The sequence below is a fragment of the Charadrius vociferus genome, unplaced genomic scaffold (genome assembly GCF_000708025.1).
Source record: "Charadrius vociferus isolate BGI_N301 unplaced genomic scaffold, ASM70802v2 scaffold282, whole genome shotgun sequence".
Lineage (NCBI taxonomy): Eukaryota > Metazoa > Chordata > Aves > Charadriiformes > Charadriidae > Charadrius > Charadrius vociferus.
This window is the reverse complement of record NW_009647731.1, coordinates 8,024,110-8,041,978: the sequence shown is the minus strand read 5'-3', so window position 1 is coordinate 8,041,978 and position 17,869 is coordinate 8,024,110. Positions and strand designations below refer to the sequence as shown.

General features: G+C 40.5%; 1 protein-coding gene across 1 annotated transcript in view; it reads right to left on the bottom strand.

Moving 5' to 3' along the window:
- Positions 1-2,562: 2,562 nt before the first annotated feature.
- Positions 2,563-17,869, bottom strand: part of LOC104283470 (pancreatic lipase-related protein 2-like) — a 15,906-nt gene continuing 599 nt past the window's right edge. Inside the window, exons 2-12 of the mRNA XM_009881642.1 lie at positions 17,221-17,269; positions 15,616-15,770; positions 13,364-13,489; positions 12,291-12,425; positions 11,209-11,317; positions 9,943-10,062; positions 9,730-9,852; positions 7,295-7,410; positions 5,991-6,120; positions 4,491-4,602; positions 2,563-2,731 (exon numbers count right to left, since the gene is read on the bottom strand). Coding sequence (XP_009879944.1) covers positions 2,563-2,731; positions 4,491-4,602; positions 5,991-6,120; positions 7,295-7,410; positions 9,730-9,852; positions 9,943-10,062; positions 11,209-11,317; positions 12,291-12,425; positions 13,364-13,489; positions 15,616-15,770; positions 17,221-17,269 — 1,344 coding nt within the window. The remainder of the gene's footprint in view (positions 2,732-4,490; positions 4,603-5,990; positions 6,121-7,294; positions 7,411-9,729; positions 9,853-9,942; positions 10,063-11,208; positions 11,318-12,290; positions 12,426-13,363; positions 13,490-15,615; positions 15,771-17,220; positions 17,270-17,869) is intronic.

Below are 17,869 nucleotides of genomic sequence, written 5' to 3'. Positions count from 1 at the left end.
TCCTTCTCCAGGGGAGTCCCTGCTTACACAAGAAGGAGGTCTTGCCTAAGGAGTTTCCCTCAGGGGTAGAGGAGGACAGGTTCCCTGCTCAAGATGGTTTCTGGATCCTGCTCCGCATGGGTGGAGATGTTAAGGGTACTGGAGCAGTGAGTCCGAGAAGGTAGACAGCTGATTTGTCACCTTGGCTGCAAACCTCCTCGGTTCGCTCCTCTGGCAGGCTTCATAGGAGGTGACGGGATTCTGACATCTCGAAATTATTGCTGCGTAATTTGAAACACCCCTGTTCATCACCAACATTCAGCCTTGTGTAATGCATCTCATTAACACCTTCTGGTAAACCTCACTGGAGGTATTCTGGAACAGCTAGTTGTGAGGACAGAGTTCTGATTCACACACAGGATTTCTGTGCCTAAGGTATAAACCTCACATTAGGTTTAAAAATTAGCTGCGTGTCTTAGACCACAGTGGGCAATTAAAAACTGAAAGGATTTTTGTGGGTAGCTTGTGTTGACACAGAAACAATCTTAGCTTATTTTGGCCGATGCTGATAACTCTCAGTAGTCTGGTTTTGTTAACCAGTATAATGAAAATGCTGTCAAATCTGGGGGCAATGCTATATGGTAGTGCAAATCACACAGCTCAGGCCTGACTTCAGCAGCTTCAGAAAGACAAGGTAGAGGTGGGAAATTCAGCTTCACTGGTAAAGAGAAAATAGTTACTTTGAAGGCTGCCAGAAAATTGGAGATTCTCAACGGTGCAACATAGTTTTGATAAAGCAGATGCCTGTTTCAGGTATAGAGAAAGGGTCCCAGCTCACCTGGTGTTCAGCAGAGCTGAATAGAGCACATCAACGAGTTCTTCCCCAGGAAAGAGGCAACAATCAAATATTTTGCTGTACATTAACCTGTCCTGCTTTACATAAGTTGAACTTTGACGGCAGAGTTTCTCAAGGTCTACTGTACAACTTGGTATGCAGTCCCGGCTCCTAAGCAGTCTTTTGGATGTGCGGCTAAAATGTTGTTTACATGTGTCCTTCGGGAAGGAAGGACATGTCAGGCAACACCATTCAAACTCTGATTGTTTTTATATTTAAAATTATTCCTCAGACTCCTCATATAGAAGCAATCAGATGCTTCTGAAACCATGAAAGTGTCCTTTTCCTGAACAAGCAAGTAGGTGTTAATAAAGAATTTGGCTGTCTATGCTCTATTTGACCTGTCCCCCCTCCCTTTTTTTCTTTCTTCCTTCTTTTTTTCATTTTTTATCTTCCTTCCTTCTTTTTTCTTTCTTTTTTTTTTTTTTTTTTTTGTTGCTGCTTTTTGGATGTTCCTCCTAAGATAATTAAGTGCATTTCAAGGGGGAATTGACTAGGACATTTCTTCCCTATTTTATTATTTTCCCGCTTAACTCTGAAATATAGTCACACTGCATGTGTGCGTTACTAGTAAAATACATGTTAGCTGTCACTGGAACTGGAACCCACAGAAGTGTAACACCCCCGTATGGATAAAAGCTGACAACATTAATTTGGAAATAGAGCTTCTGTAGTGGGCTGGGCAAGTTTTTCATAATAATTTGCAGCTGACTGAAGAAGAGTGCTCTCCCAGATCGCGAGGGTTACCGCAGCGGGCAACCACAGCATTTCTCGTTGAGCCTCAGCAAAGTGTCAGGGCTTGCCACGCGCCCGGCCGCACGGTCCCACAGCCGCAGAACACAGACCTGGCGAGGGAAGGAGAGTTTAAGGAAATATATTTCAGCACAATAGGGCATTTTCTTAGCAGCAGCCCCAGATAATCAATATAAATCTGATTTTTATTTCATGTTAGGTCAAAGGATGTGTTCTAGTAGACAAAGAACATAAAGTGCATGCTATCAAATGGTTTTTTTAAAGACTTACTATTTAGTGACTAATTATTAAATTTTAAGATGTGTTTGCCTTTATGCTCAGACAGTATTAGCATTTTAACTTGGACCAGCAGTGTGCTTTTGAAGGCAATCTCTCACTCCCCAGTTACCACACTTCGGTTTACATGGCAGAGTGGTGTCGGGACACATCAGCTGGATTCATTTTGGTGAAAAATAAACTGAGAGGTGTGCTCCAGAAGTGTACCGAACATACTGCAGACACCAGTGGGTACCTGGTCCGTGGGGTCAGGTTGGGGTCAACCTAAAGTCCCCTGCCGAGGCAACTGTACTGTTGCACTGTGCAGACCTGTTCCTCGTGTGCCGCAATTTAGGAGAAAAACTCATACCTCTCTTACAAGTGCAGGGCTGCACCTCTCCCCCAGAATTTCAGATTTGATCTCTCTCTTCTTTGGGGACATCTGGCTGCAGTGCTGAGCTGGTAGGAGTAACCGCAGTCAGCCAAACACCCAGGTACTGCCATGACATTTGGATAAGGCTCTTATTTTCAGTAATTAAACCCTCTTGCTTTAAGGGGCACGGTAACATGCAAAAGTGTTTGGGGTATTTTTTCCCTTTTCCTGTGTTTTTTTTTTATTTGTTGTTTTTTTTTTTTTTTTCCCCTGGACCCACAGAATGAAACAGCATTAGATTATGTACTCACACATTTCCGTTTTCCCCAGAAATTATTATGACTTCTTCAGCTCCCATGCAGCCTCCATGTACATGACCTAGATGCTCTTTCCAGCGAAACTCAGCTTTTGAAATGTTCCCCGAAATTTCTGTATCAATATAGTTCAAGTATGTGTTGTCTGGTTTGAAGGTGCCCCTGCCAAAAGAAAAGCACAGAAGTGATGCTCTGTGTTCTTTACAAATGAGGGGGGGGGAGGGGGGGAAGCTGCAGTTTAGGCAGAAAGGGAGATGAGTTGTAGGCTGCTATAAGAGTTGAAGCTTTGAATCTTATCATTATAATTTTATTATATTTTTTTTTCAAGAATTACCAATCAGGGATGTTAGGCAAAATTTCAGCTTAGAACATTTTCTTGGAGAACATGTTTCTTGGGGAGCGCACAGGAGTCTTGATGCAGATCCTCACACAGATCCGAGGCTTTCAGCTCAGGCGGTAGCAGATCATGTCTCAGGTCCAGAAACACCAAGTTCCGTCCTCTCTGCGGACTAGTCATTCAAGCCATATAGTAAAGTATTTTATGAAGTCCTTAGACCTTAGGTTTTTCGTACGTAAAACATATCAGATACTTTTTTGGACAAACATTTTAACAGGGTTAAACTTAAGGGGCAATTAAAATAAAAAAAAAAAGTAAAATGCACTTTTGGTTTAAGCTTTTTTCTAAGGATTATGAAGGAATGTCTCATTGGTGTATGGGCTGATTTCTTCCTCCAAATCTGTATTGCAATTTTCTGCCCTCCCTGAAGCTGTTGTGGCGGTGCTGAGGCTACCTTCTCTCTCCCAGCGTGATTTACCCTGAATACCTGGAGGAAATTCTGAGGACTAAATGCCACTTTTTCCCTCCCTTTGGCTGAAGTCTGTGGTGCAGATTGGTGAAGGCCACAAAGTCTCTGTATTAACCTTACTTGAGAAGGCAGAGGAAACACCATTCCTGCTTTTATAGGGAGGTGGTTGTGGATCCTGCTACAGGCTGTCAGCCTGTCGACCCAGTACAGAGGCTTGTTGGTACCTAAGGAGGAGAGAGCTGCTCAGGGGGATCCACAGAATTATGCAAGTGACTTAGGATGAAAGCACTAGATTAGTTAGCTCAGCCTTTGTCAGTATTGCCATGGGGTTTACTGTAGTTGTTATTTTTGGAAAATGAAATCTATCTTCAAGTAAGTCCAAGTCAAAAAGTTCTCTCCGTGTTTCTGCTTGCTTTCAACCATGAAGAAAATTGAAAATTATAGTTTACATTCGTGCCTTTTGTGGTATCAGTGTTCATTATAACGGAATGCACATTACAGTGTGACATTAACACAGAAATTACTTGTAGGTGTATCACTGCAGTAGTGTATCTGTAACCAAAGGTACTCCTGGTACAGACCAGTAACAGAGCTATGTTCAAACACAGAGGACATTGATTTTATAATATTTAAACTGTGTTCTTGCTAAGGATCAGTTTATGAGATTTAAATTCACATCTACTGGAAAAAGCCAGGCTGTGTGGACAGGAAACCCAGTCTCAGCACAGTTAATAATCAAGCTGCAGCTTTCTTACATATTCCCTAGAGGAGGGAACAATTAAATGACTGTACATCATGCAGCAATTTGTCTTCTCGGAGAGGATCACCAAATGGTGTTTGAGTCCAGCAGTAGCCACTTTGCTCTTGCCCGCTTTGCTACACTAACCATCATCCTCAGAAAAGACAAGAAAATACAGAGCAAGAGGAACCAGCAAGCAGATTTTGACCATGATCTGTAGCATGGGGAACTTCAAACACTTACCAGCTCCTTTTATTACCAGCGTAAATCACAGATCACATAGAGTCATAGAAGAAGACATGTAAAAATAGCTGTGTATAAATTCAATATGATAACAATAATAGAGCCATTTTTTCAGCAGTCATGTTAAACTTACTTGTCAACTGTATACTTCTTCCTGATCCCATTAGTTCCAGTCAAGGCTATATCTATATTTCCCTTCATGGTTTCTGTTGCAGATACTCTGACACGTACCTCTTTTCGCCAGCCTTTGAAAGGAAAATGAAATAGATTATGGTTGCAAGGAGATTTCTTTCCTAACGGTAAAACTTCTCATATGTTTCCATGTCTTTCAGGGAGAGGAGAGGATTGTGCTCAGAAGCAAACAAAGTGTCACTTTTCATTAAGGCAAACGTTAGTTCTGTGTGATTCTGGTAGTATTAATTTCCTTGACAGTGGTTAAATCGCAAATCCAATCTTTGCTGACCTACTGACTACGCTGAGTATTTAATCCGCCATGGCCAATACTGTACCTTGCTCTTCCACTTGGCCTCACTTTTAATTTTGTAATTTCTTACACTTGTCAGCAATTTGGGGGGTCTCGTGGGTAGCATGTTAGCTCTCAACTATGAAGTGAGTTCCACTGAACTACTGTGGTGTTAAAGATACACTAAACAAAACCATCAGCTTCCCAGGATATCCTGATATACAGAATTTTTAGGGTTTTCCTTAGTTTTTCTTATACCTGTGCGCAGCGCAACAGCTGTCAGGAGATCCTGTCAGCCCGCGTGTCTCTCTAAGGCAGAAACAGGGCCTCAGATCCAATAGCACATATTGATTTCAAGCAACCAGGTTTGGGAAGTTCTTGTACTGGATTTAATTCGGGCTATTAAAAGAAGAATCTCATCACCCACTTCCTAAGGTAATATTTGGTTTCAGACTATAATTTCTATAAACTCAACAGTTTGTAAATGTTGAAATTAATGTATTTATTCAGGTTTGGGAAATGGTTAGTTTCTTTATACTAATTTTTTTTCCTTTTTGCTTTTAAAGAGATGTGATATAAGATTTTTTTTATTCTGAATTTTGCTTTTCTATTTTAGTTCCTAGTGAATAAGGACCTCTCTCATTTATTGCCCTTACAGTTCACCACCTGTGATGGATTACAATTTATTTATGAATTTTCTTATTTCCCAGTTCTGTGGCTCCTTCTACATTAATCACAATTAAAACTATACTTCTTATTACTCCCTGCCATTTTTACTAGATGAGCTTTGCAAAAATATCCCAAAATGATCCAGTTTTATAACCTTTTGTCAATAAAAAACAACGCAATATTTCGATTTGAAATTTTGCACTTTCAGCATCGTATTCCTCCCACTTTCAACTTTAAAGAATTTTTGAAGCCATCCTCTAATTAACACATTTTTAGCAGGGTTTCTAACTCAGAGGTCAGCATCAGTTGATCTGTTTCTATAATTATCTCAGCCTTTCCCAGTTCATGCTGGTTACTGCATGTTCCCAACACACCTGAAACTCCAGATTTTGTGCTGAGCGCCGGCAGTACGCTCCAGCAGCTCTCTGCAGAAGTGTGAGATATTTGTTGACACATAATTCATTGCCGCTTTAGAATTCACCACCCAAGATGCGCACTTACGAGCATATGGAGGGGAGGGCCCTGTGTTTAAATAAACCTTTTGCTGTTCTTTGTTGGTTTTATGTAAAAACTTCTCAGCATAGTGACCCATCAGTGGGCATCCTTCCTTCGGACATGGGAAGCAGTCTCCCTGGGGGAAAATAACAATGTGTGTTACAAGACGTTATCTGTTTTGATCCCACTTCTTAAAGTTTAAGAAATTAGGGTATTTCAGCTTTTTCCCAGCTTTTTTGAAAGTTACTTGCTTCTGAGTTCAGACCAAATCTTCAGTATTTATCAGCGTGGTGAAAAAAGGAGCTGAGCTCATCAGTCAGCTGACTTCTTCTGGTTGAAAATCAGAGAGAAACAGATTGAAAATCTGGCCTAATTCCTTATGCTCTTGCAGAGACTATAAGTAAACACTCCAATGCATTATTATTCCTTACTACCTGATCTGTAAAATACAGGTAATATATTCATCTTTCATAAGGTCCAGTCATCTGATGATTATTATAGGGTGGGTAACAATATTTGCAAGCAGGCCTGGCTGCATATCTCACTCATATGGGAAAGGTATTTAAGCTGAGGAATATTGAAGCTTAAGGTCTCTGGGATGTGTTCTGTCTGCTTTTCAGCCTTTATTCCCATGCAGAACCTTAAAGAAATTAATCTAATTGTGTAGCTCAAACATTCAGATCAAGACCTTGATGTCCATTAAAAAAAAAAAAGAAGAAAAAGATATATTTTCAGTGAAAGTGATTTAACTGCAGTTGGAAAAAAACCCATTGTTATAATTCGATAGGTCAATTTTGATATTTGGGAGGTTCTGTAGGAACTGGTATTTGAGGATCTTTGGCTATTTGGGCATTAGACGAATAAAAGGCTAAATGATTATTGTCGCTTTATTATGAGACTGAAAAAAACCACATTTCCTTTGCATCACTAAATTGCACATGGTTGAGGGTTTCAAGTCCTGAATGACAAGTTCTGTGGCAACATTGCTACAAACATTAACAACTTTTCCGCAGTATTTTAATTGTTCCTTTTGGGAGTAGATGGAAATAAATTCAGACTTGTCTTCATCTCTCCCTTTGCAACTTTTTTTTGGTGTTTATATTTACTGCCTCATTTTCTTCCAGATCTTTTTTTTTGAGTTTGCTGCTTTTACATTTTACCTGGGTTTTGGGTATGGTCTGGCTGAAGATAGTCAGTGGGTCTTCATAGCCCGCCCTGTATCCCATAGTCTGGAGTCTTGAAGTTGTCCCAGAAATCATTAAGAAGGGCAGGGCTATAACCCCGCAGATAGGTATGTACCTGGTACTTACCAATACAAAAGCTCGGTATGTTTCACACTGATACCCCACAAATCCATTGGGAGTGATAATACTCTCAGCGTAATACCGGAGACTTCTTTTATGTCCACATCCAAAAGATCTATATGCTGGCAAAAAGCCCAGGTAAAAAAGATTAAAGCTATACATGAACGTAAATTCCATGCCAAAACAACACTTCTGGGCCTTTTTTCCTCAAAAGCATTTGCACATACAGTGAAGTCTCAGATTAAAAAAAAAGTAATTATTAAAAGATGTTTAAAGTGTGAATTATTTGGTTTTATAGTAAAAAGTATACTTATGGCTACATATATTTTTTTCGATGGGGAAGAGCCGGGTTCTGATCTGTGTGTAGCTGTGCTCATGCCAAAGTTCACAGAGGTGGAGATACACCGAGGCCGACCTCGCGCAGCCTCCTGGCCGACTATGGATACTTAACTGCCTTTACTTTAGCATGAGAACAGAGAGGATTTAGGAGAATTTCCCTTTGATATTTCAAAGACTGGAATAATTCATAGCTACAGAGTTTGTAAAACATATAGTAGTTACTATGAAGTAGATTTTATTTGCTTACCATTATCACAACATGGTATTTTGTAAAACCACAGTTTCCACCATTTTCTAGAATTAAAGATAATTCTAGTAATTATTTTAACTTCAGAGGTTTACAATGTTTTTAAGTTCTAGATAATCTGCGGTCATGTGACTGCAGTGATTCTGTGAAATGCTCTGAAAAGCGGGATGTTTGGCAGTGTGTCTTTGATTTTGTCAGAATTATTTGAAACAAGTACATTTTCTCATCAGAACGAAATTTATAAGCAGTCCATGCAGGAAAGAAGAAAGCGCACTTTGGGTTATATTTACAGGTCTCTTGAAACAAGTATTGTCGTCTTTGGCTCTGAAGCTTCTCCTTCTTCAAAGCACAATATACCAAAGTTAGGTTGAACAAAAATAGGCTCTACTCTTCTTCAGCGTGAGGGGGGGCTCACCTAATCACACGGTGAAGTCTTGGAGGCACCAAGTACTTGCAACCTGGCGCATTTTATAGTGAAATCAGAATTTCACCTACTGTTAATATTTATGCATCTTGAAGACAGACCAGTTGGTATTGACCAGTTGACACACACTATCCTTTACATAAGGAAAGAAAAATCACACCAAAACCCCTCTGAAAAGCGTTTTTGTTTGTTTTTCTGAAAATAATCTGCATCCTCAAGGCTTTCTGAGTATGTTTTCTTTCTAGTTTCTTCTTTAAATCCAATTCAGAAGGGTCTGTGCTTTTAACTTTAAAACCTCAGCTCTTACGGTTGGATTACTTTGTGCTAGTGCCAAATTCACTTAACATCTATACAATGGGAACGTAATACTCCTCTCCGTACTGCACCAAAAGGTGTAGAAAGAAGTTACTAAATAGCATTTCTAAAGCCCTTCATACATAAAAGCACTAGATAAATGTAAATATTATCAAACAAGAGAAATGCACCGAGGTTTAACCAAGAGGCAGGAGCTGAGGTTGTCTCTATTTTTAGGAGCTGCAATAACAACCAACTCCATCTCTTCATGTTCAGTTGAGCTGGGCTTCTCCTTCACTACGAAACATTGTAAACAGCCTCGGGAAATGTCTGTGGAAAATATTTAATTTTTTTTTGCTGAAAACGCAGACATTCTTATGCAGTCCGACTGGAAAATGTTTTGATTCCCAGCGACCTTGTGCACAGCCAGCTTTCAGCCCTCTTTGTTCCTAAGTTCTCCAACTAGTTCTAAGACAGAGCATTTTTGAAAGCCAATTACTTAACTAGCAGTAGGGATTTCAAAATGTTTAGCTGTGAATAACAGATATTCTTATTTCCGTAGGTTAGGATCAGAAGACAGGATTTTGGGGACCTATTGTGCTGGATCCCAGGGTAATTCTGATTAGCTGCCCAGCTTTCTTTGAGGAACATGATAAAATGACTGCTGCATCGATTGTTCATCTTCTATATTTTTAACCTTGTGCTGTTCCCTTTGAAGACAGTATATCTAACCCCAGTAATATTGGGACTGATGTCTTCCTAGGGAAAAGGGAAGATCAGATTTTAAAATGCTCATTTTTGGATTATCCTTGAGTGAAATTTTACTGGTCCTTCACGTGTGGAATTCCCACTGAGGTTAGCTGGTCAGCACAGTGGCAGGCTCTTGTAACGGGTTGTGATGAACAAGTCTGCATGCTTTAACTGAAGTTTCCACCTGGAATTTGCCTTGGTTAGTATATAAGAAAATTGGAAGGTATTTCACAGGCAGCTTTAAATCTTCCATTTTTGAGCGTTCTCTCCCTACTCCAAATTTGAGCTATATAAATAATGTATACATTCAAAAGGCTTTACCTTAGCCTAGCTTTTATTTCTAACTGTAGCTTATAATGAAATATTACTTCTTAAAAATATATTTACCTCTCATAAGGTCATTGATATTCCGAGTTGCAGGGGGTACACGAAGTTGCCTGCATCCTGGCATCTTCTTCCCACCATTTGGGTAAAAATCCAGGTGGCCACAAGTCTGAAGAATCCCTGGAGCTGAAATACACAATGAATCAAGGCTGATCACCCTCAGGTACGCTGTGGCCAGCCTCTGTGTCGGTGTCGGCCTTTGAGCCAAAAGCTTACCAAAGTCAAAGAACAGATGACCGGCATGAGTATGAATTATATCGACAAATTTTGCATCTGAAGGATCCAGCCGAACCATTGCGGGAGTGTACTGAAAAAGGGGACCGGCTGGATCTAAACCTAAATAAATGGAGATACGTCTGATTGAGTAAATAATACTATATGTATATCATCACATACAGTTATCATTACATTTTGACCTTTACTCCATGTATAAAAATCCATTTTGCGGTGCACAAGAGTCAGCAAAACAAGCAGGGTTTTAATAGAAAGGTGCCTAGAGGCATTGCAGCGCAGGAAAAGGCTGAAGGGTGCTCGGCTCACTTTTGGGGGACAATATTATAAGAAGAGGTTTGGTGGCTTTTTGCACTTTAGTGAAAGACATGAAATCTTGATATGTTATTCTGAGCGTGTAGACTTGTCTGAGGATTTTTGTTTGGTCAAAAATCTACTTTTACTTTCAAAAGAGCGTGGTTGTCCATGTTACCCCTTCGCTTCTGTGTCAGTGAGCTCTCTTCAGGGCTAAAGCAACACAGCTCTGGTCCCAGTTTCCCCGACTTGCGTATGTGACTGCTTACTGTGTGTGCAGCTTAGCCAAAGCAATGCCTGTGCAGAGAAGAGCATGGACTGGAGGAGAAAGCAGGAAATAGCGAGCCCTTAAAAATAGTGATGTGTGAGTGTGCCACGATGCCGCGTTTCTGTGTAGCTCTGAGACTAATAGCTTGCTTCCTTTTCAGGGCTATTTACTGTCTCATCCTGACATACTAGATCTAGGGCTTTTAGTTTTTCATTTCAGATTTTCAACCTTTTGAATTGCTGAAAAGTCATGTTTAGAGAGGGATTTATGACAATGAGCTCCTAATGTTTTATAAGTCCGTTATTCCACATGTAATACTGTATTCCACATGTAATACAGTGTTTTGTTCCTGTTCTTTTATATCATTAAAAATCATAACCGAGTGCTCCCTGGGACTTGTTGTGACCTGTGAAAAGTGACCTCTATTTAGCCACAGTCGGGACAGTTAAGCCTTTCTGATCTGTTGCAGTGGAGCCATTCTCAGGGTTGTGGACGTTGACATGTGAAATGCATGGCAAGTGATAGGACATGGCTTCCCGTGTGTGCCGTCATGCTCGCTGTCTGCTGTTAATTATGACAAACCAGTACATTGCGGTCTGTACTGTATACTTATAAGGGAGCAGTGATTCTTCAGTTCTCTAAATTTGCATGAAAATATAAAGCGTCATCAGCTGAAATAGCCTCAGTACCTGTTATTCTTCCAATGCCAGGTTTCCTTCTCCCTGCCTCCCCTGCGGCATGGGCTCCAAGACTATGGCCGATGAAATGAATGTTGGCAGGAGAGTAGCCATAATCTTTCTGTGGAGATGTACAGAAAGGAAAAAAAAAAGCTTGTTAAGTGGGGGATACAAGCCTGTGGCACTGCACCGTGTCCCCGTGCTGTGTCAGGACGTGGCCAGACCAGCAGGTGATGAAGGGGAGCGTCTTGCGTGGGAAGTTACTGTTGTGGGTGGTGGGATCTGTACCAAAAGAGAAGCAGTTCCCAACTCATCCCATCCCCTCTTATATCATGCCTCTGGAAAGGAGTAAACTCCATCAGGAGTTGGCCCTTATGATAGAAAAGAAGGAAAAGGGAACTTCCACACATAGTTACCCTACGTTTGCACCGATTGCTTATCCAAAAGGCGAGTGACCCTGCTGCCTCACTCCTGAACCTGTCTGTCTGGTGGGGATAGCGATCTGTGGTTGAAAACTTTTCAGTGCCTTTGCCTGCAGCATACCTGCTGTGTGAATCCAGCGGCTGTCCTGCTGGGGAGATGCTCCACCGCGCAGGTCCTGCAGGATGGGGAGGACCATGCCAGGAGCGCCGCGGGTGCACAGGGCTCAGCTGAGCTTCTGCACGGGAAGCCTGACAGGGGTGGCTGCAGGAGAGTCGCTTCTCTGTGCTGCCATCCAGATCTCACAGGAGGCAGCATGCGTGACCCACAGAGGGACGTTTTAACCATATTGGCCCTCTAGTACTACTCTTCACCCCGCTGGCTTTTCTAGACAGTCTCTAATCTGAGGTTTATCTAGTAAAAGTCCCATCATGATCAAAACTTTCAGAAACTATGGCCTGCAAGACTTTAGGGACATGCTTATCTGTGGTCTGACACCAAAGCAGGTATTTCCATTTGTGCAGAATTAGAGACTTTTTCGACATTTTCAGCTGTGTTATTGAGTCCCTCTGTACTTCCTGACTCCATTGCATAAAACCTAAATGTGCTACCCCGAACACAGCCTTTGCCGTACAGATAATGGGCCATCATTCACGTTCCATGGATACTTTTACCTCAAGAAGGTTCACCAGATACACCAGCTCGGCCCCCACAATGCGGACGTTGTTAACGGCGTCGGTGTACAAACCACTAGAGCCACCCCTCCAGTCAGTCAAAATGCAGTTCACGTCTTCAGTGTGAAACATGAACTGGTGGAAAAGGTGAAAACAGGAGAACAGAAGGAAACGGGCATCAATTAAATAGTAGCAGGGAATATACAAACAATATTTGGGGGACTCACTTTGTCTCTTTATGTAACTGGTAAAGACACATCTTTAGTATATTAATTCCTACTAATACTGAAGAATCAACACAAGGAGGCAGAGTGGAGGCACTGATTTGAACACCATATAGACACACAGAAGCCTGCTTAAGTTCTGTTTTCCATTCCAGATGCCTTGGTTAACTTTAGGGTATCAACTTCTCTTTAATGACAGAACCCCAGTTAGAAAAAGAGGATAGTATGACTTCTTTTGTATTGTCCAAGCTTTATTCTTCAAAATTTACACACTTGGATCATCTGAAAGGATTCACAAATCTGTGTTCATGTGCTTGAATTGTTCAGCCCCAAAGTTCATATGTTTTAACCAAAATATTCTGTTTATATACTTCTGGCAATGGAAAATTATGATTTTTCATTCTGATAAAATTTCATTTTTGAAATGTGCCTAAATAAAATGAAACCAATCTGCTGAACAAAACATTTTGGTTTTATTAGATCAAATGCCTCACTCAAAACGGAAATGATTTTTTTGACCTTTTGCTGAGGTGAGAAAGGTTACTTTTTTTCCCCCTTTATTATTGACAAGGAATTGAAAAATCAATTAATTATAGCTTTTCCTGTGGAGGTGAATGCAGCAAAAGGACATTTAGCAGAAAGCTGAAGTGTGCTATACTCGTAGCTCGGAACAAGAGGGCGGTTATGTGGAACTGAGCTTCATTCTGAGGGTTTTTCCCTTCATTCATTCCCTGAATCAACAAGAGAAGAGAGGTGTAAATTTTATGTGGGAATTTTAAGCCTGTTAATGGGGGGAAGCGGATATTTGCACTTTCAAACACAAGTAAAAAGTCAATAGTCATACTATACCCTGCATATATTTGTTATCCAGAGGAGGTCCGCGCCAACGAGATGGCCATGTATAAGAAAGCGAGTTTTCCTGTGTGTTCGAAAATTTGAAGCTTTGATAGTCGATGGATTTGTAGCAGAAATTTTCTGTGTAAAAAACCAAAAACCGAAAACCAACCAACAAACAAAGCAACAAGGATGTGACTGCTCCATCCCAGTGTACGTTCTGATACAAGGCAGAGTGCTCCATGTTTAAGGCATCGTTCTGGTCTCTGAAGAGATGTGTATTCCTCACTCTTAAACTGCCTTTCTGGGGGATATCAATTAATCACTTCAACAAATGATTCACTTCCTCTCGTTAATTGAATTAATGATACTGACATCCTTTGCACAATGCTTTGAGATACACTGGTACAACATGCCACGCACAAGATTTTATCAAACTTGGCCATAGAAACAGAAAGATAGCATCTTCTGCAAGGTATTAAGTGGTTGACTTTGAATCTATACCTATTTTTCTTTCTGTTTTCTTTGAAGAAAAAACTTTCATCACTGACCTTATTTATATTTTATCTTAAAGGTATTCCAGAGGGCATGAGAAAGCCCACCAGTCTCAGAACATCAGGGGCTGTAGGTATTTTGGGACTTATTGAGAAGGAAGACATTATTTTCTTTTAAAGAAATTCTGAATACTGGGTTGTTTTAAACCTTGGCTCTTACTTATTTTTTTTTATGGTTTTGTAAGCTTAAAAGGCGATATCATGTACTAATTAGCACACATCTCACCTTTAGTGAAAGACCGATTAAAGTCAAAACCTCACATGCCTTCTCAGCTAGAGATGTTGGACTTGTTCTGAGGTGACTCAGGAGAAATTATTCAACACCTCCACTGTTTGTGACTGCCATTTATATAAAAAAAACCAACTATGAAGACTTTTTCATGTAATGTAAGCCAACAATAGCAACAAATTGCGCCCCGTCCCCATATTATTTGTTTTTTTCTTGCTCTTTGCCCAAGTAAAATTCACACTCTTTGATGGTCATTTCTCTTCTTTCACCAGACTATTCTATAGCTCCACAAAACTGCTTTGTGCTATGGACAAGCCCAGACACCTCCAACACCTCGAGCACCCTGCTGTGTGCTTTTCCCAGTACTTGCTGGTCTTCAGAGGAAAGGGCTGACACACTGCTGGCTTCTTTCAGTCTGTTCTCATTTGATCCATCCTATGCTGTTCTGCAGGTTCCTTTTAGCCTCTTCCATTTGTCACTCTGTCACAGCCTAGAGCTTCCTCTCGCTGACACTGGTTTGCAGATGTTGCAGATGATAACCTCACCTTTTAACTTTTTTTCTCCCACACAGCTCCAGACTCTGCTGCCTCTATGCTTCTCTACCTGATGTGTCTCCCTAAGGGATAATCTGGTTCAGCTCTCTGTAAGAGAAACCTCCAAGCTCTCTCCATGGTATATCTTATAGAGTCTTTTTCTTTAGCTTTTTAGTCTCCATTTTCCCTCAGTTCCAGGGAAAATGGAGACTTCCAAAAACTGTTTAATATTTGTTTATTTTCTTTCTCCATCCACATTTCATTCTCTTTCTGGTTGTTTCCTTCTTTTTCCACATATGATTTCATACTCTCCTTCATTTTTTTCATCGCCTGTTTTTCTTTCTAAGATTTCCTTTAATTTTTCCTTTTATTTTTCATCCCATTTTCCTTCCTCACTCTGGTGAACACAGATACTTTCTCTTCTGATCTTCACTCTTAAGGTTCAGCATTGGCTACCGCATAAGCAGAGCCTCTGAGACTCTTGTATGCAGTTCAGAGGACCTGAATCGTGTGTATGAACCACATCTCTGAGTCGTGCGTATGGGCCTGAAACACGTTTTTAATCTGGAGACACACAGCAGCCAAAATTGAACTTCCCTTTTGTACTGCCTTCCCTGCCCCTGGCTTTATAATGCTAAACCTGCACCTGAATTTTGGTCATTAGCTTACTGCGGAGAAGTATGTAAAATATATCCAAAATATCTCAGATTACTTGTGTTAGAAGGCTGTGATTATTGTAAATATACCTGGCTTATCAGAGAGCTGAAATGAGGAAAAAGAAAAAAGATGGAAGAAAATTTTGATGGGCTTTCCATGTGTAATATAGAATTGAGGCTTTCCTTGGGAAGAGGAAGAGCAAAAATACGGGAGAAGAGAAACTCTATAATTTATTGAATGTGTTGTATACCATCAGTGTTAAAAAAAAAAAAGAAAAAAAAGGCAGTTTCTTACTTGGTATTTCACGATGTTATCTCTAGTGTAAAGAAGGAAATTGGTGTTCACCTCTTCTGGAGATCTGGGCAGGCCTGCCAGTTGTCTCCCTGGGATGCCAGACCAGGGCGGGCTATCTGTAAAGCATCCAAGCCTTTTGTAGCAAACTTCCCTTCCTGGGGTACGCAAAGACAAATGTTAGTGTTCTGGGAATGCCGCAGGTTAGGCCGCCACCACTTTATAAGAAGATGACAGGATAGTGTCTATACTGGGGAAGCAGAAAATGGCCGGTTCGGATTAGGATGGCACCTGTGTTCGTTTTTCATTAAGGGGCTGAGTTGTGCTCCCGTGCCTGGTGCCTGGAGCAGGGACTTGAACTTCAAGACCGATTCCTGTCGCAAACATAGCGTAGAGCTCAGTTGGGTGAACCCATGGCTTTTTTTGTCAAACATATCATTAACACAGCCATTGGAAAAAGACAGTAAAATCCTTTCTGTATGCAGAGAACAAACCAGCTTTTGCTGCCAGTGCAGAGCAGTCAAATTAGTGCTAATGCCCCAGGGATTATCTAAATGGTTGTCTTGTGCAACAATTCATGAAGGAGTAAAACGAAACCAAAACATTAAAAGAGATGCCTCTGGTTGCTCCATAACGTATATTAAACATCTACCTTTTTTTTTTTTTTTTTTCACCACAAGATTTTAGTGGAAGCAATAAGGTGGAATTTGAGTGGAAGCCTAGAGCCAAGCACAGCCTTGGGAAGTGTGATCTGTGCCTGAAGGACCGGAGTTTCCCAATTTCTATTGTGGCTTTAATATAGTAATGATGGAAATATGACATAGGGGTGTTGCCATGAAATGTCATCCTTACCCACTATTATAGCCCAACAGTTGTGAAATCCCAAGTAATTTTTATTGCTATTAAAAAGATACTGAAAACAATGAGAAACTACTGTTACCTGGGACAGGTGACAGATTGATACTACATCAGACCATGACCTGATCTATTTGTTATGCTGTACAAAAGGCAGGGGTAGAGTGATATATACTGGAAATACATTTAGAGAAAGAAATTTAAAACATTTAAGTGTGGAGCTGCAGCTAGAGACTCCCCAAGTGACCCAGTCACTTTTGCAGGGGTCTTTCCCCTGGTGCCAGTGAACCTTTGGACTGTGTTATTGTTTCTCTGTGTTCTTTCTGTGTGTCCATCCCTATGGAAATTTTCTTTCCTATCAGTAAGGAGGTGTTTTGGACTGGGACTATTCTCTTGTTCTCTGCATAGCTCTGTGAAGAGTAAGAGCCCAGGCTGGCATGACAAGTGTTGTAGCTATCATAAATGCTGGTGTGGGTTGAGGAGGGTGCGGGAACTAGTTCTGGGTGAATTTTAGCATCCATTCATATGTAAAAATACCTTTCTAATTCCCATTCAGTTTGCCAGCTGCAAATACCTTTACAGAATTAAAAAGCAATAGGTAAAATGTGGGAAAGACATGATATAACTCAGTACTTCTAATGAAGAAGTATGTCCATCCCAAAGCACATCGTTCTTCTAAAATGTAGTTATTCTGGTGTAAACTGCACACAACATTTTTTACTCTTTATTGATTTTATCAACTATGGGTCTTACCTCTGGTTGCATGAAGAAGAAAGAGAGTAGTGATCCATACTGCAAACATCTAAAGCAGATAAGAACACAGTTAAAACCTAATTAAAAATAGAATCCGGAATTCGCCTAAGGGTTTCCTTGACCCATTAAAAAAGAAGTGATAGTGGCCATAGGAGTACTTCAGGCATTTAATGAGTTGGACCCAAAAGAATCAACACTTCCTTAAAGATAGCAAGGTTTTCAGAAAATACCTTTGGGATTCTTTCTGTTTGCCACGGGGATTTTGCATATGCAGGATATCCTCTAAGCATCTCTTAAAGACTGTCTTCCTGACCTTGATAAACAGAAGGTTTTGGTTTTGGTTTTTTTTTTTTTTTTTGTTTTGTTTTGTTTTTACCTGGAGTTGCAGTTTATGGGCAAGCAAATGAAATTCTGAAAGGATTTGCAACATTTTTTTTACAGAGTGAAGTTTCCTCTAGCATTTAGTAGGGAAGTTACTCTATCCAGTGATTATATTTAAAAGAAACCAGGATCAAACTTAATTTGTGTTTCTAAATCATATAAATAGTCTTGAAAACTCATTTTGATCATTGCTATCAGCCATGTACGCTTATCAGCCCAGATCTGCTTGATCACTTAATCACCAGCTGATAGGTAAACATCAGAGTAA